General features: G+C 33.9%; 1 protein-coding gene across 1 annotated transcript in view; it reads left to right on the plus strand.

The window, feature by feature from the left end:
- The window catches only part of NRDC (nardilysin convertase), a 112,011-nt gene that overhangs the window by 61,818 nt on the left and 24,844 nt on the right, over positions 1-25,349 (plus strand). The window contains exons 5-14 of the mRNA XM_052636556.1: positions 840-913; positions 6,295-6,390; positions 7,636-7,758; positions 9,629-9,686; positions 11,587-11,660; positions 13,050-13,119; positions 14,696-14,773; positions 16,048-16,168; positions 16,250-16,308; positions 16,850-16,904. Of these exons, the coding sequence (XP_052492516.1) occupies positions 840-913; positions 6,295-6,390; positions 7,636-7,758; positions 9,629-9,686; positions 11,587-11,660; positions 13,050-13,119; positions 14,696-14,773; positions 16,048-16,168; positions 16,250-16,308; positions 16,850-16,904 (808 nt within the window). The remainder of the gene's footprint in view (positions 1-839; positions 914-6,294; positions 6,391-7,635; positions 7,759-9,628; positions 9,687-11,586; positions 11,661-13,049; positions 13,120-14,695; positions 14,774-16,047; positions 16,169-16,249; positions 16,309-16,849; positions 16,905-25,349) is intronic.

Genomic DNA, 25,349 nt, shown 5'->3' on the forward strand with positions numbered 1-25,349 from the left:
CTAGTAGCTAATTAAGTTAAAAGTTTCTTCTCAGAGCAAGCAGAAGTTCAGAGTTTATTAAATATTGTAGGAAACTAACTTTTTAATGTCTTGATGGAAAATAAATATTTTAAAAAACTTGATTGTATTGCTGTTATTATTTAAATGGGTATTTTGCATATATAATTTGATGTACCACAACCTACATAAGGAATATATTATGTTAAAGTTTATAAATACAGTTATACAATTAAGTGAAATAGTAATAACCTTTAATATTTTAACTTAAAAAGTTAAAAAAGAGTAGTCCTCAGATACTTTTTACTTATGAAATCAGGTACACATACAGTATGTAAACAGGCTTTATATGTGTGCAGAAATTTCATAGGGTAGTGATTGGAATAAGATTTCTGAAAAGTCTCCTTAGGGTTGATAATGGGGAAAAAAAAAAATCAAGAAACACCCATCTAGAAATACATGCATATGTGTTAAAACTACCAAAAGCAGAGAAGTGATTACTGTAACATTTATGGTATTACTTCTGAGATGGGTGCTGGGTGCTTCTAGAGTTTTGACAGTGTTCTATTTCTTGAACTGAGTAGTTGCCACTTCAGTATTTGCCTTAAACAGTCTGTATGCTCATGTTTTATGTATTTTTCTGTAATGGGTATTATATTTCATAATAGAGAAAAAGTGGTTTGTAGACTTCGAAATCTAGAAATGCTGCATATTGTTTAGGTTTTATATGCATGATTATGAACTAAATCTCCAACTTAGTAAAGTTTCTTACTTTAAAAAAGTAGATGTTGACTGGCGAAAAGCTTTTACCAGACAGGTGTTTTTTTTTTTTCTGTCTTAAGATGGGCCCAGTTTTTCATCCATCCGCTAATGATCAGAGATGCAATTGACCGAGAAGTTGAAGCTGTTGATAGTGGTAAGTGCTTTATGTCTTACTGCTTTTTCCTTCATTGATCCAGTTATTAGCCCATTTATCATTCTTTATCACTCTTTATGTCATAAAGGGCTAAATTAAAATAGAAATGTCATGTTTATTACTGAAGCCATTAAATGTCTATTCAGTATAGATATGAAATAAATCAAAGGATTATGTATTTTTGATTTTTCAGCCTTTGCTTTTTTTGAGGGTTTTACCACAGTAGCTGACCTCTTACCCTAATTCTTAATTCTTAAGACTAATACTGGGTATTCAAACTTTAGAAGTTCACATACTCTTTGCATGAAGAAATATTTCCTCTGAGGCTTTACTTTATGCACCATCCTGATATTAAAATAGCTTATTTTTTGTTACTTCTGTGTGTCAGTAACTTCTGTTACTTTGTGGGTTTAGCTTCTGTAGTTCTGAAAATAATTTTGATATGTTTATGGATGAAGAAACTAAACTCCTGAGCAGGAAACCTTTTAATTTTACTTTGATGGTCTTTCTTATCTTTGTGTTTAAAAGACTGAAGACCATAAGGAAAACTGTGTGTCTGTATAGGGTGAGGATTCATTAGAGAACTGTGCTACAGATATCCCTCAGTTACAGGGTATCAATAAATAATATCACTGCAGATTAACCCTTCTTCCTTATTTTAGCATTCAGTTCAGTTCAGTCGCTCAGTCACATCCAACTCTTGGTGACCCCATGAATTGCACTTCTTGTAATCAAAGATTCATTTTCTTCATTTTTGTTGTTTACTTACCCACAACTTTTTTCATAGGCCCAGATAACTTTGTTGAATGTATGAAAACTAAAATAAATAAGGGAAACTCTAAAAGCTTTCCCTGCTTTTGGGAACCTAGGAGCTATATTCTGTGTCTTTAATTCTTTCAAGTGTGTTTTTATTTGTATAGTTTCAAGAGTGGGTTGAAATTGCCATTTAAAAGGTTATACCCTGATGGTCCAGTGATCAGACTCAGAAATTGTTCTGCCAGAGCCTGGGCTCAATCTTTGGTTGGCAGACTAAGTTTGCTAGCTGTGTGGTGCGGCCCCCCAAAAAAGATTAAACATCTAATTTAATTTTATAAGTTTAATTCAGAATATATTTTATTATATTTTGAATATGTGATATATGATATGAACTCACACAATAAGTAGTTTTGGTTTAAAATGAACTTAGGCTAAAGGCTCTGTTTTTTTTTTTTGTTTTTGGTAATAGGAGACCTAGGTTTCAATTTGTAATCCGATACAAATAGCTAGGTATATATCATTAGTTACTTAACCTTCTAAGTATAAAGGATTTACTTGAGATTACGGAGATGAAAGGGGCTTTTCCAGTGGCTCAGCAATAAAGAGCCCACCTGCAGTGCAAGAGATGTGGGTTCGATCCATGGGTCGGCATGATCCCCTGGAGGAGCGCATGGCAACCCACTCCAGTATTTTTGCCTGGAGAATCCCATGGACAGAGAACCCTGGCAGGCCGTGTCCATGGGGTCACAGAGAGTTGGACACAACTGAAGTGACTGAGCATGCCATGTATGCAAGGAGATGGGAGAGGTCTTAAATTTTGGTGTAACAAACTAGTATTCATTAAGTAGTTGTTTTTTAGCATATTGTTTATGATATATTATTCTCTCATTTGTATTTATAACACATCAGAAAATTTAAGATGAGCGAAGTTTAGGTTCTGTGAACATTGAACATACGAACATTTGGGGACTCAGTATTTACACATTGGTAGATACTGATATTTTTTATGAACACAGCATAAATTTATCTTGGCTAAAGCCACAAAACATTTATAATTGAATAGTGTCACATGTTAACACATATGTATGCAGGCCACTAAGAGTTAACAGCTCTAGGCCAAGTCTAAGTCAGTATTGTAGTCAGGCATCTTAGCCTTTCTTTTTCCAGAATCAGTATCTACAAATAATGAGGTCTATTAAGCACTTTTGAAAGCTTCACAGTTGAATGTTATTTTCTTTTATTCAGATGTAATAATCTTTATTTTATCATTCTCACCTCATTTGCATGTTTTTAGTTGCCTGCATGCTTTAATGACCCATTCAATGTGAGAGGAGTTGAAATTCAACTGTCATGGTAGATTCATCTTTTCATTTTCCTTTTCCTTCTCCTCCTGCTTATAGAAGAGATTCTTTTCTAGGTTTTAAATTTATCACTTGTTGTACCTTCATTACCATGCCCTGCATTGACAGTCTGTTTTTGGTCTGATCTTTCAATGGAGTGGTTATACACATAGATGTATAAGAATTTGTTTGCACAATGCAGATAGGTCTGTTCAGTGTTTTATAATTTTCTTGAATACATTTAATCACAAAAGCCACAAATGTACACAGGATAGATCTTAAAATCAGATTGACTTATTGCTAAAATATGATTGTAGAGAAAATATTATTCTTAATGATTAGCTCTTTATTTAAATGATTATTCATACTCTACATAATCATGTGTAATTGCCTACATATTGTACCTTAGTAATTGAGATTGAGGATATGACCAAAACTTCTTTTAATATAATCAAGTGGTTGAGTGTGTTCTCTAAGTGTTCAGTATTTATACTCTATTTTTATCAGTTGTAGGGGAATTCTAAATGACTTTTTGTAGATATGTTTATATATTTACTCTGTTATAGTTTCCTTTGCTGCTGTAACAAATTACCAGAAACTCAGTGGCTTAAAATAGCATATTTATTTTCTTAAACTTTTGGAGGTCAGAAATCTAAAATATTCCCTTAGGACTGCATTTCTGTTGGCAACCCCAAGGGAGAATCTGTTTCCTTTTCTACCTTCTAGATACCACCTACTTTCCTAGACTGTGGCTCCTTTCATTATCTTAAGAGCCATTGGTGTGGAATCTCCCTTGCTATCTGACCCTGCTTTTGTCTTAACATCTTCTGACCTTGATCCTCTTCAGTTCAGTTCAGTCGCTCAGTCGTGTCCGACTCTTTGCGACCCCATGAATCGCAGCACGCCAGGCCTCCCCTGTCCATAACCAACTCCCAGAGTTCACTCAGACTCACGTCCATCGAGTCAGTGAGGCCATCCAGCCATCTCATCCTCTGTCGTCCCCTTCTCCTCCTGCCCCCAATCCCTCCCAGCATCAAAGTCTTTTCCAATGAGTCAACTCTTCACATGAGGTGGCCAAAGTACTGGAGTTTCAGCTTCAGCATCATTCCTTCCAAAGAAATCCCAGGGCTGATCTCCTTCAGCATGGACTGGTTGGATCTCCTTGCAGTCCAAGGGACTCTCAAGAGTCTTCTCCAACACCACAGTTCAAAAGCGTCAATTCTTCGGTGCTCAGCCTTCTTCACAGTCCAACTCTCACATCCATACATGACCACAGGAAAAACCATAGCCTTGACTAGACGGACCTTAGTTGGCCAAGTAATGTCTCTGCCTTTGAATATGCTATCTAGGTTGGTCATAACTTTTCTTCCAAGGAGTAAGCATCTTTTAATTTCATGGCTGCAATCACCATTAATCCTCTTACCACTCTCTTTTAAGGACCCTCTGATTACATTGGGACCACCCAGATAATCTAGTAGAGTCTCTGCATCAGCAAGATCATTAATTTAATCACAGTGCAAATTTCCTTTTACCATATAAGGTAACACATTCACAGGTTTTGGAAATTTAGATATGGCCATCTTTGGGGGCCATTGTTCAGTCTTTCATACTTAATGGAATTGTTTCTTCTGTGTTATAGCCATCATATCTTCATATTTTTACAGATATTTTAAAAATTTACTCTGTGGAAGCTATGTATGTATACTTTTTACTGTGTATGCTTTCCAGATATGGAAATGGTATTTTTTTTTTACTGTCTCATCTTTGATTTAGACTTCATGACTTGTAACTGAAGTATGTTATTTCATATATGTTTCTACTACTTTCCATCTCTTCTGTCACCACTTTGGTTTCTGCTCTCTTTTCCAAGTATAACAGTGATGGGCTCCTCATCAGTTTTCCTGTGTCTACTTTTACAACCAGAATGAACTTACTGAAGTCTAGATCTATGATAATGATAATGTTACTCTCCTTATTAAACATTGGTAATGTCTTACCATTATTCCTATAAGTAATAATAGCCAACATTTATTGAGCTTATTATGTGCATCATTATGATTGTTACCTCCATTATCCTTGACATGCAGTGAAACTGAGGCTTAGAAGGGCTCTTTTCAAAAACTGTTTCTTCTTTATCTCTTCAGCCTGATATCTTGACTCTGCTTTGATTCTGAACTTTCTACCTCCAGCAACTAGTTTAGTAGTACCTGCTGCATAGTAGATGTTCAGTGTAGAAATATATCTTATTTAATTCTTATTTTAAAAAATCCTTTGAGCTTGGTACTAGTAACTCCATACTCTAGATGAAAAATAGAATCTAGGAAGTTAGATAACTTCCTCAATGTTGTGCAGCTTAGTAATTACAGAACTTGGATTCTAGCCAAGATATTTCTGGCTTCAAAGTGATTGTTTTCAACCATTAGTACTTTATTACCTACATAGTTGGCTTTGGAGGAAATTTAAATAATATATATGGCAAAGTTCTCAGATAATAAGGAATTCGACTTAACATTTTATTAGCACCTTCGTTAATAAAATGTTGGACATAGCATCTGTTGACTGAATAAAAAGGCACAGCCTAAAAGTTGAGAGTTATGTTTTACTTGACGGGTTCTCTGAGGACTTGAAGCCTGGGACACAGCATCTCAGGTAATGCTGAGAAAACTGTTCCAAAGTGGCAAGGGGGATCAGGGAGCCAGGATATATAGGAGTTTTTTGCAACAAGAGACCAGGTAGTTGGAACATCAAAAGATTACTGTTAATAAAAGAAAATAAGATATCTCAAGGTAAGGAATTTAGTGCTTTTCTGTGTATGGGAAGATGTAAGAGTCTGGACTCACTGAAATCATTCCCTTGATAGTATCTCAGCTATCTGGGGCCAGTATCCTATGTTTTCTCACACTGAGTTTCCTTAGGGCACACTGTCTCTGCAGCTGTAATGTGATGGCTTGATGACTGTAACATCTTTTGTTTACTGATATGGCAGGCAATATTTTAGTTCTCATATTCTAGACTTGAAACTTTCAGGTCATTAACTACCTGTTGCATTTGAAAATAAAGGAAAATCTCTAGAAAGGTGAATTGACTACCCAAAATTACAGAAATATATTAAGTCTTAGAACTTGTCCTAGATCATTGAATTTCTCACTTCAGTCTTACTACACATGATTCATAAAATTAATTTTTGTTTCTTCCTTACTTTCAGTTCTTTAAGCCTGAATTTCCAGATAGTAAATCAAGATACTGAATTTAATTTTATTAAAAATATTTCTTTAAAATTGACAGAATATCAGCTTGCAAGACCCTCTGATGCAAACAGAAAGGAAATGTTGTTTGGAAGCCTTGCTAGACCTGGACATCCTATGGGGAAATTTTTTTGGGGTAAGAGACTAAATACTTCATCGTCTTTCATATTTTCTAGTAAAGAAAGATTGAGAGCATGCAGGGTTTATAAAGAATGGAAAGGTAAGGTAGTTAGGTACTTTTTACGTTTTGGGGTAGGTAGGTAGGTACCTTTTCAAATAGAAAGCAGTTAAATATGCCTATATTTTGGTTCCTTAATGTTGGATATATGAGGAATAGCACCTAATATTTAGAAAATGTTTTTTGGGTGCGAGATGCTCTACTACCACAGTGTGAATTATCTCATTCAATTGTCATAACAGTGTTATGAACCTGGGTACCATAATCTCCATTTAAAGATAAAGAAACAGACTCAGAAGTTAATTTGCTTAAATATGATAATGGTGGATTGTGGGATTTGAACCTCTTATAAAAGTGTGTTATAAAATACGTGCTCTACCCCAACCTGAATTTGCCTTTATCAACAGAGATTGAGCAGTGATTTCTCTGGTAGTTTTTGAGCTGTGACCTAATTATGTTTAATTGGTAAGCTGTTTAAATGGTGTCTGTTTTTCATAATGGCTGTTTCTTAGTGTTAGAATTCAGTTATTATAGCCTTATATTAATCCACTTGACTACAGAGTAGAATCTGGAATGAGTTGGCCTAATGGCATTTAGACCAATCATTCAAAGGGTGATTTGCTTGTTTTCTTATTGGCTGCCCTGGTGGCTCAGAGGTTAAAGCATCTGCCTCCAATGCGGAAGACCTGGGTTCGATCCCTGGGTCGGGAAGACACCCTGGAGAAGGAAATGGTAACCCACTCCAATATTCTTGCCTGGAGAATCCCATGGACGGTAAAGCCTGGTAGGCTACATAGAGTCCACGGGGTCGCAAAGAGTCAGACACAACTGAGTGATTTCACTACTACTACTATACTCTATATGGCATCCTGGCTGTATGTGGTTTATATTTAAGAATTATGCAGAATATTGCTAAAATAATTCATAGATAAAACCTAATAGACTAATTATTAAGAAAGGAAGTATAAGGCAAGTACTGTTGTTGAGGTATTGCTAACTAGAGATTAATTCCTTATGTGTTAAAATATACCTTGAAATTGTTTCTTGTGAATTTTTGTCTTATTATTATAAACTGTTTCAGTATTTTGAGTCACTTGGGTTATTTCCTTAGTTTTATATAGTAGCAGAGGATGCACCACCAGTGTAGAGCCTTTTAATACAGTAAACTTAGTCATATCTATAATCTTTTTCATTTTTTTATAGGAAATGCTGAAACTCTCAAACATGAGCCCAAAAGAAATAATACTGATACACATGCTAGATTGAGAGAATTCTGGATGCGTTACTATTCTGCTCATTACATGACCTTAGTGGTTCAATCCAAAGGTAATATTGTCTACTATGGCCCTTAGAATTACTTGAAAGTAGTGCTTTTTTAGGATTTGTCTGTCATATCAGTGTTGCTGTGCACTGTTAACTTACTTTAGTGGTTGATCCTAATATGAACTAAAGGAAATCAGAATTTGAAGAGGCAAAGCTCACGGACACACAAGATCATCTGATTCTCAGACAAATGTTTTTCTCTTATAGACATAAGTCTTATCTCTTGGCTATTGTTAGTGTATTAATGTACTAATAGATTGTGAATTGGTCTTTTGAGCAGCATTTGGCTGCTGCCTTTATCATCTCTGCTTTTGCATGTAATCTGTGTTAATCATTAACTCTTAGAGGGCACAGTGTTTGTTTTTTCATCATTACATAGGGTCCAATAAAATGGCATGATTAATTGAAGCCTATCATGGTGATGCTAGCAGAAGTATCTTAAATGTAAAAATATTGGTCACCTCTGCACTTTCCCTTCTTTTATCTTTAGTGAAGATAATGTTGTATCAACTTTTCTCATTAAAGAAATCATAGTATCTTTCTTTTGTTTTCTTTATATTGTAGTCTCCTTAGGTTACTTTTCAAAGTCAGTCATTTGCTGAACTCTATATTTTGATATACCTCATATTTGTGTATTTGATACATATTTGATATACCTCAGTTTGTATATTTCTTTTTGAAAAACAAATTTTCTCACCCTAATGTAATTCTCCCTTTTATAAAATTTTACTCTCTCATTGTCAAAATTAAGATTAGAGCTGATTTGGCACTTAATTATAAAACATTTTTATATTTAGAATCAAAATTAGTCCACTAAAGTTGACATGAACATAAGGTTATGGATATGGCATTTAGACTGCAAATGTGTATCTCAATTCCTTTTACAACATTTATTAAAGTTGGCAATTCTATATTTAGTATGTAATGTTAATTTGCAATTTAAAACTAATTTTTGTTTCCAAATCTGTCATGAACATGCATTTTTCTTCAACTGGGTATTGACTCTTTTGCATTCTTTTCTTCAGTGATAGCAAATATAAGTATATTAATGCTTCTTGCAAATTTCTAAAATAAGTCCCACATATTCGATAAGGGAACTTGGTCTAATCTAGAGTCGGTTTGGAGTGTCAGCATTTATTGTATCATTTACAAGTTAGATATCAATATAAATAGTATGGAGTAAATTCAGAACTTGCTTACTGATTTGCATCTTGTTTTATATATCCTGGGGCATCTCTTTTTGAGTTAGTGAAACTCATGTGTCTGTTGGAACTAACAAGTAATATCCAGTGATGGTGATGGTAACGAATCACTGGGATAAGACTAAAAGATTTCCTTTTTCATTTAGAACTCCTGTTTTACTAGAAATTTCAAAAGAATTTCCTATGAAATATAAGAAAAAGAATCGAGAGAAGATAGAAATCATATCAACCTAAGAAGACCTCAGCAAATATATATTGATGTAAAACAAAGGGAATATAATAGTACTGAGGAGCTGCTGAGAAGGGTCAGTGTAGTGTAGGTTAGTTAAGAGAAACCTTAGAGGAGGTAAGTTTTAGAATGGTGATTGATGTATTCTCATCTCTTGGTCCTTCACTCTTGCGTAGCAAAAACTTTTTTTCTACTTGTGTGCTTTTTCTAAATTCACTAGGAAGAAAGAATAAAGGAGTCTCAACAAAATTAAATTATATGTATCTCAAGACTTAAATAGTTATTTTTCCTGTTACTGATTACTGGTTAAGGAGTGGCAAGTGATGCCCAAATTAAAGCATTCCTTTGTTTTATAGCTAAAGATCCATGAGAAATCTAATTGCATTTCTACTTTTAATAACAACATTGCCTTTCTTGTCTCCTTCCTGCCTTCTCCACAAAGAAACTCTGGATACTTTGGAAAAGTGGGTGACTGAAATCTTCTCTCAGATACCAAACAAGTAAGACATCTATTTTCATAAATCATGGAGTTAATCATGGAGTTAAAGAGGCTGTTTTTTGCTTTTAGTTTATTTTTTTAAACGGGTAATTAAATTAAGACCTAAAGTAGTTTAGATAACACAGCAAGATAACACAGCCTTTGAGAGGGAAAACTGACTTGAATACCCAAGTTTCCATAGTTTCTGTAGTTCAAAATTCCAAGCTTGTAAATTTATAGTAAGCAGTAACTCTGAAGAATTTATGCCTCATTTTATGTTTCTTCAGAGCTTTTCTGTTACTGTGTCCCATGCTTGAAACTGTATTATTGTATTGAGAGATAGAATATACGTATACTTACATGTATCCCTTGCCTCAGAACAAATTATGTTCTGAAGGTTTGTTTTTTAAGTCAGTGGTTTAGAACTTGGAATGCTTTTCCCTCACAAAAGAATAATCTTGTAGATGATAATTCACTTTACATATTACCTGAAAAGCCTGTTGCATATATTTAAATCAAATTGCCTTTTATTCAAAATTGGATGTAGAGTTCCAGCTCAGAAAGCTGCTATTTTTTGGTCCACTTCAAATTCATAAAAATAGTACACATATTTAAAAGATACTTTATTGTTATATTTTTTGTTACAGAGAATACAAAAAATTTAAGTCTTAAGCAAATAAGTTTCTCTTCTTACTCTTAGCAGTTTGCATTTTAGTAAACTAAATGAAATCAGATTGTTTTTTTGCTTGTATCAGGTGAGTAAGCTAGACTTTTCCAGTTCTTCATTCCAAGACAATTTGTTTTAAATTTATGAAAGAGAAATTAGTTTTAAAAATGTTAGAATAATTTGTAATAACAACTGATTGGTTATTATTATCTTGCTTAATGTAAATTTCCATTGATACTAACAGTACTTTTAAGTAAGGAAAGATAATGAAAGCCATGCCAACATTATGGGGTTTTTTTGTTTGTTTTTATAAAAAATGAATATTAGCTTGTTAAGTATCAAGTGACAGATTGAAATGTGTTTCAAATAGAGGGGCTTCCCTGGTGGCTCAGATGGTAAAGAATCTGCTTGCAGTATGCAAGACCTGGATTTGATTCCTGGGTTGGGAAGACGCCCTGGAGGAGGGGATGGCCTCCCACTCCAGTATTCTTGCCTGGAGAATTCTGTCCTTTCTCCCCATGGACAGAGGAGCCTGGCGGGCTATTGTCCATGAGGTCACAAAGAGTCGGATAAGACTGAGCACCTAAGCACAACACATATAGAATAGAGGGATTCACTAGGTCTTGTTGGTCAATCCCTGATAAGAATTTTAAATTTAAAAAATTCTTTTAAATATTATTCATTAAGAACTTTGGTTCCTTAATCAGACAGGTTAAAAAGTCTTCTGGGTAATTAATACTGATTTCATATTGACCGTGTTTAGGAGAAATATTAGTTAACAGTATATTCAACTGTGTGCAAAGCCTTTAGAAGGAAGAATCCAAGTTTTTTAAATACCACAGTGCTTAATACCATACTTGATTCCTAAGAATCACTCAGTGTGTATTTGTTGTATCAAAAAAATATCTCTGGTATAAACTTTCTCTCTGAAATGGCTTTCTACTAAGACGAGAACTAAAGTTGAATGGGACTGATAGAGACAGTAAATATTGGGAGGGGAGGTCCCTTCAACTCATTGTTTTCTGTCTCCCATGAGTTTTAAAAGTATTTGAGTTATTGGGGTTGAAGTTAAGAATAGTTTGTGTAGTTCAGGATTTTGTGGCTTTCTTGCCATCTATTCACTTATGCCTAGGATACTTCTCAACCAGGGGCACATAGAATAGATTATAAATACCTATCAGTTTAGGTATCCCTAAAAATACTGCTTATAAAGGCTTTTGCCAATTAAATTTTAATGTATTTGTTTTATTTTCAGTGGGTTACCCAAACCAAACTTTGGCCATTTAACGGATCCATTTGACACACCAGCATTTAACAAACTTTATAGAGGTTCGTGAACCAAAGGTTTAAAACTATTTGAAATAACTTTAGCACATTCTCTAAAACTTAATCGGGGCTGCCAATTTTCTTTGAAAATGAGAATACAACAGAAAGTACAGCTAGATTGGAAAGGAAGTAGATAGACAATGGAAATCCAACTAGTGACAGATAGCAGGCCACTAACTAGTAGCAGATTCATTGGTCTGGTACCTTGATGCTGCTTGACTCTGTCTTGTGCTTTCTTCCTATTTTTCTCTCATTTCCTCTTGTTCTTGGTGTTTTTTTGTTTCTTTTCTACTTTATTTTATCTATATTCTGCTCTTTTTTGCCTTTTAAAGACAAAAATAGAGGATGGGAAAACACTTTGGAAATAACTTCTGTTTATCTTCACTGTAAAACTAATTTTTATTAAATGAGACAAATTTAGTGTTAAAAAAAATGGGTAGGGGGAGTCACCCGTAAATCTTACCATCCAGAGAAGTGGTTTTGGCAAATTTTCTTTTGAGTCTCTATACTTATATTTTCATAACATAGTTAAGATTATAAAGTATATACACTTCTGTCTCTTGCTTTTTTCATTTAATATTATGTTTGTAATAACCACCCAATGAGCCATTACATGGTTATGCTATAATTTACTTAACAGTTTGCCTATAGTAAATATTGCAAAAGCATTCCTGATTCACCATTTCTCTTTCTTTACTTTTTTTTATCATGACAAATATTTTTGTTTCTCCTAATTGGCTAATTATTCCCTTCTCCTTTTTCTTCACCCCAGTTGCCAGTCTCTTTCCTCTTTGTTTTCTCTGACCAGTGACTTTTGTCACACACTTTATTTGCTGCTGCCTCCATTCTAACTAAGCTGACTCTTCCCAGAGACAGCTTATTTTTGGTTGTATTTTTTTCTGACTGTAGATTTTCTCTTCAAAGAATCGTAGAATAGTAGCACTGGGAAGAATCTTAGAGTTACTTCAATTTACCCCAACTCATCATACCATAACCAATTCAGAAGGAGTTAAATGCAGTTTATTTTCTCAAAGTCCTATAAACTCACATAGCAAGATAGTAATAGAGCTAGATTTCAGCCATGGGTCTCCTTATTCCTAGTCATGTACCTGTTCTTGCAAAAAGGGATCCATCCTTAGGGGTGTTCATATTTTCATAGTTCTTTTATCCATGCCTTCTCTATCTGTGAAACCAAATTGAAAAGAAGTTTACAAAATTGCAGTATTCAAAGTGGAAAATTGGCAACTTGAAATAATAATTGCATTGTGTTTAACTTTCCCCTGCTTATTAGAGGATGAAATATATAGAATTTTTTTAAATTTCATGTAACATAGTATATATAAGTTGTGGAGAAACACTTATGTCTGCTCTCTGAAAAATATTTTTGTTCAGTTGTTCCAATTAGAAAAATCCATGCGCTGACCATCACATGGGCACTTCCCCCTCAACAGCAGCATTACAGGTAAGATTTCAAAGGCAAATTTACTCCATTAGATGCTGACTGAGAATCATATTTTAAAAGCATACTGAGTGGTTTAAATTTGGGCACTCCAGATTTATAAATGCAGGTAAGATGATAAACTGGGACACCACTACTTCAGGATTTTTGCCTTTGCTATATGTTTTAATATCTTCCTGGATATAAGAGCTAGAGTTTTCTTAGGATTAGTTGTTTTTCCTGAGTGATTTAAATTAAGTATCTCAGTGTGAATGCTAACTTTTGTAATAATTTCTTTAGTACTTTGAGTATAAATATATATTAGCTTATGATTTATTTATTAGTGGTGACCATTTAGTTTGATCTTGTGAAAAGTAAAATTAAGTAATTTTGAGCCTGGCATACAACTACAGCATAAATCTCAAGAACTTACTTGAGTTGGGAATGAGTTAGGTCAGATTTGTAGAAGTTAGGAAAACATTTCAGTTTATTCTTATAATTATCTTACAGGAGCCATATACATGAGCTTAGAAGTTCTTTAAAGGTTAGGATCATTAAGTGGGTACAAAGGCTTCTCTCGTTAGAAATAAATGCTAATGAACTGATAAAAAGTTAGCTTAAGTTTCTAAAACTATTACCAACAAAACAAACCCAAGAAGACACACAACCAGAAGGAAAGAAAAGTAATGTGTTTTGCTTAAGCTCAGTTCAGTAAAAAATGCTTTTAACAATCTAGTCCCTTGAAGTTAACAAACAAGATCAGTATGCCTCCATTTAGAAAGCAGAGAACATGTGTATTGTCTGTTTGTTTTTTTTTAGTGTAGGGATAATATAGGAAGTAGTAATATTCATTGATTGTATGTTAGAGTATCCCAAAAAATGTTAAAATGATCATATGCATATTTAAAAGTTTATTCCATTTGTTTTGAATTTTGATTAGAAAAATAGTATGCTTATGTAATATTAAGGACAAAGAATATTAAGTAAAAAGTAAAACTCTGCATCTCCTCTGTCCTCACAAATATGCCTAACATTAATAGATTCTTGTATATCCTTCAGACATTAAAATAATAAATATAAAACATATCTTTTTATGGAAATGGAATTATACTATATATACACCATTCTTCCTCTTTTTTGTATTTTCTTATTCTGTTTTCTTAATTAGCAAAGCCTTGTTTATCCTCTGCCTGATTACTAAAGTGTAATTCATTGTAGAAATCTTGAGAACTACTAAAAAGTGGAAAAAAGTCATCCATGATTCTGTTTTCCAAAGACTGTACCATTTCTATATGTTTTGATCTAGTTGTTTTTTTCTTAATAGACTGTGTATTTGTTTTAACCCAGTGTTTATTGCAGATATATGAACTTCCAGTAAATTAGCTTTTGTGGGGAAAAATTTATTTTAACAAAGAAGCAAGTGTTTCTGTCTTGCTGCTATCAAATTAATTATAATTTCATATTTAATGGAATTTATGTGAAAACAAGTTATAACCACATTCTCAAATATCAGTCTCAGAAGTAAGATTTTCTAAAGTAAAATTAAGGTATTTATACCTTAATATTTTAAAATTTCTGATCTTAACTTTTTTTTTTTAAGGGTGAAACCACTTCATTATATCTCTTGGCTGGTTGGACATGAAGGCAAAGGCAGCATTCTTTCTTACCTTAGAAAAAAGCAAGTATTTAATAAATATTTTCAGTGTAGCAATCTCTGAAAAATAATAGACAACAGTTTTATAGAACCGTGAGTCCTGAATTACATAAAAGGTTAGCTCTAATCAAGAATTTGCATTTGAACAATAATAAAGTCAATTTTAAATGCTGTGGATCTCCAGCCTTTCTCACCCCAGAAGGTGGACTTTAATGAAAACTTCATTGGGTGGATAAATTATAGAAATATGTGGGACTGTGAATAGCCATGTGTTTTAGAAAATAGCCAGAACGTTTCCTAAAGCATTTAAGCACTTGTTTAAGTTACCTAGTCAAATAATAGAAATATAACTTTAGAATCAGGACCAAAACACATTAAAGTAATTCCTTGCAAGAATGGAAGGTGGGTGAGAAATTTAAAGACTTTTAAAACATTGATGTGTACTAAATTATTCAAAGAAAGCCGAGGGGCAGGGTTACTAGTAAAAAAAGGGAATGAAATTAAATATATTCTTTATATAATAAATGTTATATGATTTTAGATTTATATAACCTTTTAATCTTACTGTACTTTATTAGAATTTCAAATTTTTCATTCTGGCTTCCTCTTTTCTTATTTTAGACTTTCAGGATTATTCTAGTTAGAAAAAATATAGTCTTACTGATTTTTTCCTATATAACCTGTGCAGTCAGGTTAGCTGATGGTCTCAAAGAGCTTACTTAACATTCTAAGTAGGGATGTATCTGAAGTGTTTTTTAAGGCTTCTTCTGGGAGATCATTCAAAATGAGATGTGAGAAATGCCTCCCAGGGGAATTCCCTGGCAGTCCAGTGGTTAGGACTCCATGCTTTAACTGTCAAGGGCCCAGATTCAGTCCCTGGTGGGGGAACCAAGATCCTGCAAGCTGAGCAGTGTGGCCAAAAAAGAGAGAGAGAGAGAGAAATGCTTTCCAGAAAACATGCTTCTAAATATTTTATGCTATTCTCTTCAACAAAAAATTATTGTAGCTTCATGAAACTTAATATTTTACTATGTTATAATATTAGGGTTTCCATTGAAGGAGTAAATACAACTATTATTTCCTTCTGGTCATTTCTGTATGCACTACAATTCCTTGGGAAGCTTTGTACTTTGTAAAAAAAATTGTACTTTTAAACTTACTGTTGGAAGCCATGTTTGCTTCAAAGTCTGGGCTTCCCAAATTTTACATAGAAGGCCTACCTAGTTTGTTAATTTGAAGTATTTGTGGACTGTCAATCCCAAGATACCGATTAGAATAATTTTTTCTCCTCACTGTAGGTGCTGGGCTCTTGCACTCTTTGGTGGAAATGGTGAGACAGGATTCGAGCAAAATTCTACTTACTCAGTGTTCAGCATTTCTATTACATTGACTGATGAGGGTTATGAACATTTCTATGAGGTAAATAATTAAAATGGAGGGGTTTTTAAGTTATGTAGATATCACTTTATGCAACAGTATAATTAGATGCTTTGTTTTTAGGTTGCTCATACTGTCTTCCAGTATTTAAAAATGCTGCAAAAGCTTGGCCCAGAGAAAAGGTAATATTTATATATATATATATATATATATATATACTTATTAGAATTAGACCAAGGGTCAATCCTAGTATGTTTTAGCCTTCAGGCTGCCGATCGACATGGATTAGGCCTACCTTGATGGTGTTCCAGGCATTTCTTGCTTAAACTTCACTTACCTAGGGACTCCCCTGGTGGCTCAGATGGTAAAAGAATCTGCCTGCAGTGCAGGAGACCCAGGTTCCATCCCAGGTCAGGAAGATCCCCTGGAGAAGGGAATGGCAGCCCACTCCAGTATTCTTGCCTAGAGAACCCTATAGACAGAGGAGCCAGGTAGCCTACAGTCCATAGGGTCACAAAGAGTCAGACACGACTGAGTGACTAATACTTTTCACTTTCAAATTTCTGTTATTGGTTCTATACCCTTATTATTCTACATGTGAATGTATGTTAAATATACAGGTTATGTGGGCATTCTGTTTATTTTTATACTTCTCTTTTCTTGCCAATGATTCCAATGAGAAATTTAAATATGTCTTCTAATTATAATTTTCTTTTTTCACAGAATTTTTGAAGAGATTCAGAAAATTGAAGATAATGAATTTCATTACCAAGAACAGGTACTAGAAGTCAAACTCTTTTAAAATATTATCTGTGACCAGGTTGAAACTGGTGTGGACATTGTTCCTCTTTTTGGAAGTGTCCCTGGAGTTTTAATTCTGCCACTCTCTGTCATGTGAGTCTCAAGATGGCCTTGAGGCTATCTGAAAATTAACTCTTGTGTTTTTGAGCATTTATATTGAGTAACAGAGAGAGAATTAGGCAGATTGACACAGGTCATTTGTTGTGTGGCAGTTGTTCATTTGTGTAGTCATTTCATCTGTGGATACCTTTGATCCCTTTGATAAACATTCATGGAAAGCTTATATTTTGGGAATTCATATATTGTGAATATATTTTACAGGGTAATGTGAAGTGATTACTATTTGTAATGTTAGAAATAGTGCACTTTGTGCTTTCAGGGTAAGGAAAGCATTTGTCTTGATTGGAATAGGTCAAGGAAGGCTTTATGGGTATAATAAATTTGAATTGAATTCAGTATTAAAAAATAGGTAAGGTTTAGACACATTCTAAGTATTAGGAAGCACATAAGTAAGGAACTCTGGGGTACTGTGAAAAGGAAATGGTCTTTTCATGTCTATAGCATAGGGTATATAAAAGGATGAAAGGAAAGGTAACAAGTTTAAAGTAGGGTTTTTAAAAACCCATTTTGTGTCTTGGATCCCTTTGGAATCTCTTGAATCCTTTGGACCCCTCCTTAGAACAATCTCTTATCTCTTCATTTTTTTAAACTCTCAGAAATATTGCCCTAGTAGCACAATGATCACTGGTATATCCCTCATCCTAGGTTTACTAGTTCTTAATATGTTGCCATATTTTCCTTCTCTTTTCTCTCTCATGCCTCTTATTTATGTGTGTGTGTATGTATTTTTTGGAGGTTTCATAATTACAGACATCATGATACCTCTTACCATGCATCTGCTACTTACAAACGTATTCTTATATAACTTCACTAAAATAGTCCTGCTCAGAAAATTTAGCATTGAAACAGTACTGTTAAATATTTATACAGACCATAGAATTTAAGTATAGTTGATCTATAGTATTATGTTTTAGTTTCAGATGTGCAGCAAAGTGATTCAGTGATATATATGTATCTATATATTGTATATATCAGATTATTTTACATTGTAGGTTATTATAAAATGTTGAATATAGTTCATTGTGCTATACAGTGAGTCCTTGCTGCTTATCTCTTTTATGTATAGTAATTTGTATCTTATCTATATTCCTAATTTACCGCCCCCCACCCCCCCATCTCTTTCACCTTTGGTAACTATAAGTTTGTTTTCTATGTTTTCGAGTCTGTTTTTGTTTTGTATATAGATTCATTTGTATTTAGATTGCACATATAAATGATATACAATATTTGTTCTTCTCTATCTGACTTACTTCACTTAGTATGATACTTTTAGGTCAACCACATTGTTGTAGATGGCAGTATTTCATTCTTTTTAATGGCTGTAATATTCCAGTATGTGTGTGTGCGTGTATCACATTGTCTTAAACCAGTCAGCTGTTAATGGGCACTTGGGTTATTTCTGTCTTGGCTATTATAAATGGTGCTACTATGAACATTGGGGTGCATTCATCTTTTAAATTGGGGTTTTCATCTTTTCCAGATAAATGGCTCAGGAGAGGGATTGCTAGATTATATGGTAGCTCAATTTTTAGGTTTTAAAGGAACCTCCATCAGTTTCTATAATGGTTGCACCTCTTTACATTCCCAGCAGTAGGGTAGGAGGGTTCTTTTTTATAGAATACTGTTTTTAAACGCATAAGATAAAATGCAGTAGGTTGCAAAGGAATATGGAAATAAAGTACTTAAAATAGTAAGAATTAGTAATATAGGTCTCTATTGATATATTATTAAATAACAAGATCTAATGGTAGATCTAGTAATTATTACAACTTTAAGTAGCAGTGAGGGTGCAATTTTGAGATATCTACAACTGTATTGTGATTTTGATTAATTGTAGTCATAGATGCTGATAATATTACTATGATTTTTTTGCCTATATACTCATAAATGAGTAAAAATACTAAGTTATAGTTTAATGAAAATATGTAATTTCTTCCCAGTCAAATTCATGCTTCCCACCCTCCCTGATTTTGTCCACTGATATCTTGTGGAAGGTATCTGTGGACCCTTGATTAAGAGCCCTAATTTAGAACCAGTTCATAGAACATCTTGAAATCTGCCTTTTTGGATCATCATTAGAAACAATTCCCTGTGTATCTGCTACAAGTCAAGAAGACTTAAGTACATGAGGACAAGGTTGTAAAAGCTATAAGCTTCCAGTTGCTGTTGATTCCTGTGCAGTCTGCTCTATATGATTAAAGTCATTTAAAATAGAAATCTTATTCTATGAAAACAGAGAGCTGTTGTGATTTATATTGGCCATTTGGTGGTCCTGTAGACATAATCTCTAAATAGAGTGATATGCCTAGAACCCACAAGCCCTTCCATCAACCTTAGCAGTTGATGAAAAAAAACCTGATTATTTTTGGTGTTCTTGTCAGCTGTTGTGGCAGCATGTGGGCTAGAACTGTGTTAGGGAGAGTGGGAGTAAGGATTGTGGGCCTACCATAAGTAATAGCCTTATTCCTTTTTTAGGGATTGGATTTTTAGCATTAGTTGAGTAACATTTTCTTTCTGCCCCTCTAGTTCCTTCTTAGCAAGACATTTCAAGATAACCTTTTCTGTAGCTCATTTTTTTTTACCTTTAGTGCAGTGCTACTGAATGCTTGTCTTAATTTTAAAACATGAATCCAAAAGATTTTAGATCAAAACCTAATCAGAACAAAGAACAAATGTGAATGGTTCATATCTCTGAACTGATAAATTTTAACTAAGTAGCTCAGCTTATTTCAGCTTTTATATATTTCTGTTTTACTAAGTTGACCTATCTTCTCTTCAGACATTTTTCTTGTTTTTGTCAGTAAAGACAAATAGAAATGCTCTTTCAGACTGTTTAAACCAGTCTTTTATAACTTATAAATTTAAAAATAATTTTTATTTCACATGGGAACTTGGACTCAGCATATATAAATATATATAATGTGTAATACAATTAGGAGTGTAAAATGGTGCAGCAGCTTTAGAAAACAATGACCTCCTTAAAAAGTTTTGCATAGAGATACCTACAAGCCAGAAGTTACTGGCTTACAGGTATATACCCAAGAGAATTGAAAATGTATGTCCACATAAATACATGTACACTTGTGTTCACAGCAGCATTATTGATTATAACCAAAATGTGGAAACCAAATGTCCTTCACTGAATGAATGGCTAAACAAAATGTAGAATTTTCATACTGTGGAATGTTATTCAGCATAAAAAGGAATTAAATACTAATTCATTCTACAACATGCATGAACTTTGAAAACATTATGCTAAGTGAAGGAAGCCAGACATCACAGGTCACGTGTTGTGTGATTCACTTTATATGAAATATCCAGAAAAGGTAAATTGTAGAGCCAGAACACAGACTGATAGTTTTCAGCAGCTAGGGGTTGTGAGTAAGTGGGAGCAACTGCTTAGTGAGTATGGAAGTTTCTGTTTGGACTGATGAAAATATTCTGAATCTAGAACTATCAACAGATATAAATGATGATTATACAGCTTTATAAATATACCAAAACCCACTGAGTTATATACTTTATTTTTAATTGTATACCTTAAAAGTAGATTTTATGGTATGTGAATTTTATCTTTAAACAAAATAAAGGATAGTGTTTTCTTCTAGCACTTTCTGCACCACCTTGGCACTGAAGATCTACTTTTAACCAGGGTTCTGTTTTTGCATAAGAAATATGAGTCACTCAATTTAGTAGCATTCTGATTGTTAACTTATAAAGTTAACTTATAAATAAGTGGCTGGTGAAAATAATTGGTTAAAAAATTTAGAACACAGTAGAGGGAATCATTTTATTTCTTTTTCTTCTCTGATTGCTGTAGCTAGGACTTCCAAGACTATGTTTAATAATGGTGATGGAAGTGGATACCTTTGTCTTGTTCCTAATCTTAGGTGGAATGCTCTCAGGTTTTCACCATTGAGAATAATGTTTGCTGTAAGGCTTATCACATATGGCCATTACTTTGTTGAGGTAGGTTCCTTCTATGCCCATTTTTAGAAGAGTTCTAATCATAAATGGGTGCTGAATTTTGTCAAAGGCTTTATCGGTATCTGTTGAGATTATCATATGGTTTTTATCTTTTGATTTGTTAATATGGTGTATCATATTGATTGATTTGCATATATTGAAGAATCCTTGCATCCCTGGAATAAACCCAGCTTGATCATGGTGTATGATCTTTTTGATGTGTTGCTGAATCTTATTTGCTAAAATTTTGTTGAGAATTTTTACATCTGTGTTCATCAGTGATTTGGCCTGTAGTTTTCTCTTTTTGTGTTGTCTTTGTCTGGTTTTTGTATCGGTGATGGTGGCCTTGTAAAATGAGTTTGGAAGTATTCCTCTGCAATTTTTAAAAAGAGTTTTAGAAGGATAGGCCTTAGCTCTTCTCTAAATGCTTGATAGAATTCTCCTGTGAAGCCATCTGGTCCTGGGCTTTTGTTTTTTGGGAGGTTTTTTATCACAGCTTCAATTTCAGTGCCTGTAATTGGGTTGTTCATAATTTCTATTTCTTCCTGTTTCAATCTTGGAAGAAGACTCTGTCCATTTCTTCCAGGTTATCCATTTTCTTGCCATATAGTTGTTCATAATATTCTCTTATAATCCTTTGTATTTCTGCTTTGTCTGTTGTAACTTCTTTTTCATTTCTAATTTTGTTGATCTGATTCTTCTCTCTTTTTCTTGATGAGTCTTGCTAAAGGAGTGTCAGTTTTGTTTATCTTCTCAAAGAACCAGCTTTTAGTTTTATTAATCTTTACTATTGTTTCTTTCGTTTCTTTTTCATTTATTTCTTTTCAGATCTTTATGATTCCTTTCCTTCTACTAATTTTGGGGGTTTTTTTTTTTTTGTTCTTTTTCCAGTAGTTTTAGGTATAAAGTTAGATTGTTTGATGTTTTTCTTGTTTCTCGAGGTAGGATTGTATTGCTGTAAACTTCCCTCTTAGAACTGCTTTTGCTGCATCCCATAGGTTTTGAGTTGTCGTGTTTTCATTGTCATTTGTTTCTAGAAATTTTTTGATTTCCCTTTTGATTTTTTCAGTAATCTGTTGATTATTTAGTCTCTTTAGGTTATTAAACCTGTTGTTTAATCTCCATGGGTTTGTGTTTTTTCTTGTAATTGATTTCTAGTCTTATAGCGTTGTGGTCGGAGAAGATGCTTGATACAATTTCAATTTTCTTAAATTTACTGAGGTTTGATTTGTGACCCAGGATAAGGTTTGATTTGTGACCCAGGAGAATGTTCCATGTGCACTTGAGAAGAAGGTGAATTCTGCATTTGTATGGAATGTCCTGAAGATATCAATGAGACCCATCTCATCTAATATATCATTTAAGATTTGTGTTTCCTTATTAATTTTCTGTTTTGATGATCTGTCCATTGGTGTGAGTGGGGTGTTAAAGTCTCCTATTATTGTGTTACTGTCAATTTCTCCTTTTATGTCTGTTAGTGTTTGTCTTGTGTACTGAGGTGCTCCTATGTTGGGTGCATAGATATTTTCAATTGTTATGTCTTCCTCTTGGATTGATTCCTTGATCATTATGTAATGTCCTTCCTGATCTCTTGTAATATTCTTTATTTTAAGGTCTGTTTTGTCTGATATGAGGATTACTACTCCAGCTTTCTTTTGCTTCCTATTTGCATGTAATATATTTTTCCATCCTCTCACTTTCAGTCTATATGTGTCTTTATGTCTGAAGTGGGTTTCTTGTAGACAGCATGTATATGGTCTTGTTTTTGTATCCATTCAGCCAGTCTGTGTCTTTTGGTTGGAGCATTTAATCCATTTACATTTAAAGTAATTATTGATAAATGTTCCTATTGCTGTTTTCTTAATTTTGGGGGGTTTATTTTGTAGATCTTTTTCTTCTCTTGTATTTCTTGACTATATAAGTCCTTTTAACATTGTTGTAAAGCTGGTTTGGTGGTACTGAATTCTCTTAACTTTTGCTTTTCTGAAAAGCTTTTTATTTCTCCATCTATTTTGAGTGAGATCCTTACCGGGTACAGTAATCTTGGTTGTAGATTTTTCCCTTTCAGTACTTTAAATATATCTTGCCATTTCCTTCTGGCCTGCAGAGTTTCTGCTGAAAGAACAGCTGTTAAATGTATGGGGTTTCCCTTGTATGTTACTTGTTGCTTTTTTCTTCCTGCTTTTAGTATTCTTTCTTTGTGTTTTATTAGTCTTTGTTAGTTTGATTAGTGTGTGTCTTGGCATGTTTCTCCTTGGGTTTATCCTGTATGGGACTCTGCGCCTCTTGGACTTGATTGACAATTTCCTTTTCCATGTTGTAGAAATTTTCAACAATACTCTTTTCAAAAATTTTCTCGTACCCATTCTTTTTCTCTTCTTCTGGGAGCTCTATAATTCGAATGTTGGTGCGTTTGATATTCTCCCAGAAGTCTCTGGGGTTATCCTCAGTTCTTTTCATTCTTTTTACTTTATTCTGCTCTTCAGAAGTTATTTCCACCATTTTATCTTCCAGCTCACTGATTCGTTCCTCTGTTTCAGATATTTTGCTGTTGATTCCTTCTAGAATATTTTTAATTTCAATAATTGCGTTGTCTCTATGTTTATTCTTTAATTCTTCTAGATCTTTGTTAATTGATTTTTACCTTTTCTCCATTCTGTTTTCAAGGGTTTTGATCATCTTTACTGTCATTATTCTCAATTCTTTTTCATGTAGTTTGCCTATTTCCTCTTGATTTATTTGGACTTATCTGTTTCTGGTTTGTTCCTTCATGTGTGTAGTATTTCTCTGCCTTTTCATTATTATTATTTTTTTAACTTATTGTGTTTGAGTTCTCCTTTTCCCAGGCTTCAGAGTTGAATTCTTTCTTCCTTTTGGTTTCTGCCCTCCTAAGGTTGGTCCAGGGATTTGTGTAAGCTTCATATTGGGTAAGAATTATGCTGAGGTTCCACCCCCGCCACCCCCCGGCCCCAGTGGGCAAGGCTGAGTGAGGTGGTAGTCCTGGGTGCTGCTGATTGGGTTTGTATTTTTGTTTTGTTTGTTGTTTAGATGTGGCGTCCTGTACAGGGTGCTACTTGTGGTTGAGTGATGCTGGGTTTTGTATTCAGCTGATTTCCTTTGTGTGAGTTCTCACTATTTGATATTCCTTAGGGTTAATTCTCTGGTAGCCTAGGGTCTCGGAGTCAGTGCTCCCACTCCGAAGGCTCAGGACTTCATCTCTTCATCTAGGACTGATGAGATGAAAATGACCTCTTTGTTTTTCAGACCTCCTGTTGTAGTTATTTCCAAAATCTGATCGACTACATCTTCAGTTTCTCTGTATCCCGCATGCCTTGGGAGCCACAGTTCCTCTATCAAGGGAGTAATTTTAAACAATCATAGTACTTGAAGGTGTGGGAGCTAAGTGAAATAGGCAAAGGAGATGAAGACATGCAGACTTTGAGCTATAAAGTACATACGTCATGGGGATGTAATGTACGTCATGGGGATGTAATGTACAGCATAGGGAATATAGTCAGTGATGTTATAGTAACTTTGTAGGGTGACAGATGGTAACTAGACTTACTATGGTGATCATTCTGTAGTATATGAAAATATGGACTCGCTATGTCAGACTCCTGAAACTAATATTATATATCAATTATACTTCAGGGGAAAAAAAATACCTTACACACACACACTGTTAGTACTTTAGTGACTCATCAACATATGATTCAGGAGGGGCAAAAAAGGCTAACAATACTTTTCTCCCCGTACTTTTTCTGTATTCTATTTTAATGCGATAATGTAGTAGTTAGCATATACCTATGATTTCTGATTTGATACATTCATGTCTCATTTCTCCTCCATGAATGTAGTAAGCTTTATTTCTCTTTCTGTCTTCTGTTCCATGAGAGAACAACCGGATTGTCTAGGAAAGGACTGGGCAATGTAGTATTTTGGGAAAGAGTGTTCACTGCTGTGTTAAGAGGCCTGAGCTCTAGTATTTATTCTGCCTGTCACTTATTGTGTGTTCTGGAGCAAGTCACCTAATTAATCTGAGTAATTTCCTCATTGTAAAATGTAGGAATAGAGCCACTTGGTATCTAAAGGACATGTCAGTTTTTAAGATTCCATGCCTTTGGGTGCTCAGAAAATACTTGAATTGGTTGTTTTCCTCTGCAAAAGTATTTCCATTTCATAGGTTATAGAACTTTTAGTCATTAGTTCAGTTTTATTTATTCATTTTTTTAATTAAAAAGATTTTTTTTCCAGTTTTTTTTGGTGGTGGTGGTTCTTTTTTTTTAAATTTATTTTAATTGGAGGCTAATTACTTTACAATATTGTGGTGGTTTTT

This window comes from Budorcas taxicolor, chromosome 3 (assembly GCF_023091745.1).
Source record: "Budorcas taxicolor isolate Tak-1 chromosome 3, Takin1.1, whole genome shotgun sequence".
In the NCBI taxonomy this organism is placed as follows: domain Eukaryota; kingdom Metazoa; phylum Chordata; class Mammalia; order Artiodactyla; family Bovidae; genus Budorcas; species Budorcas taxicolor.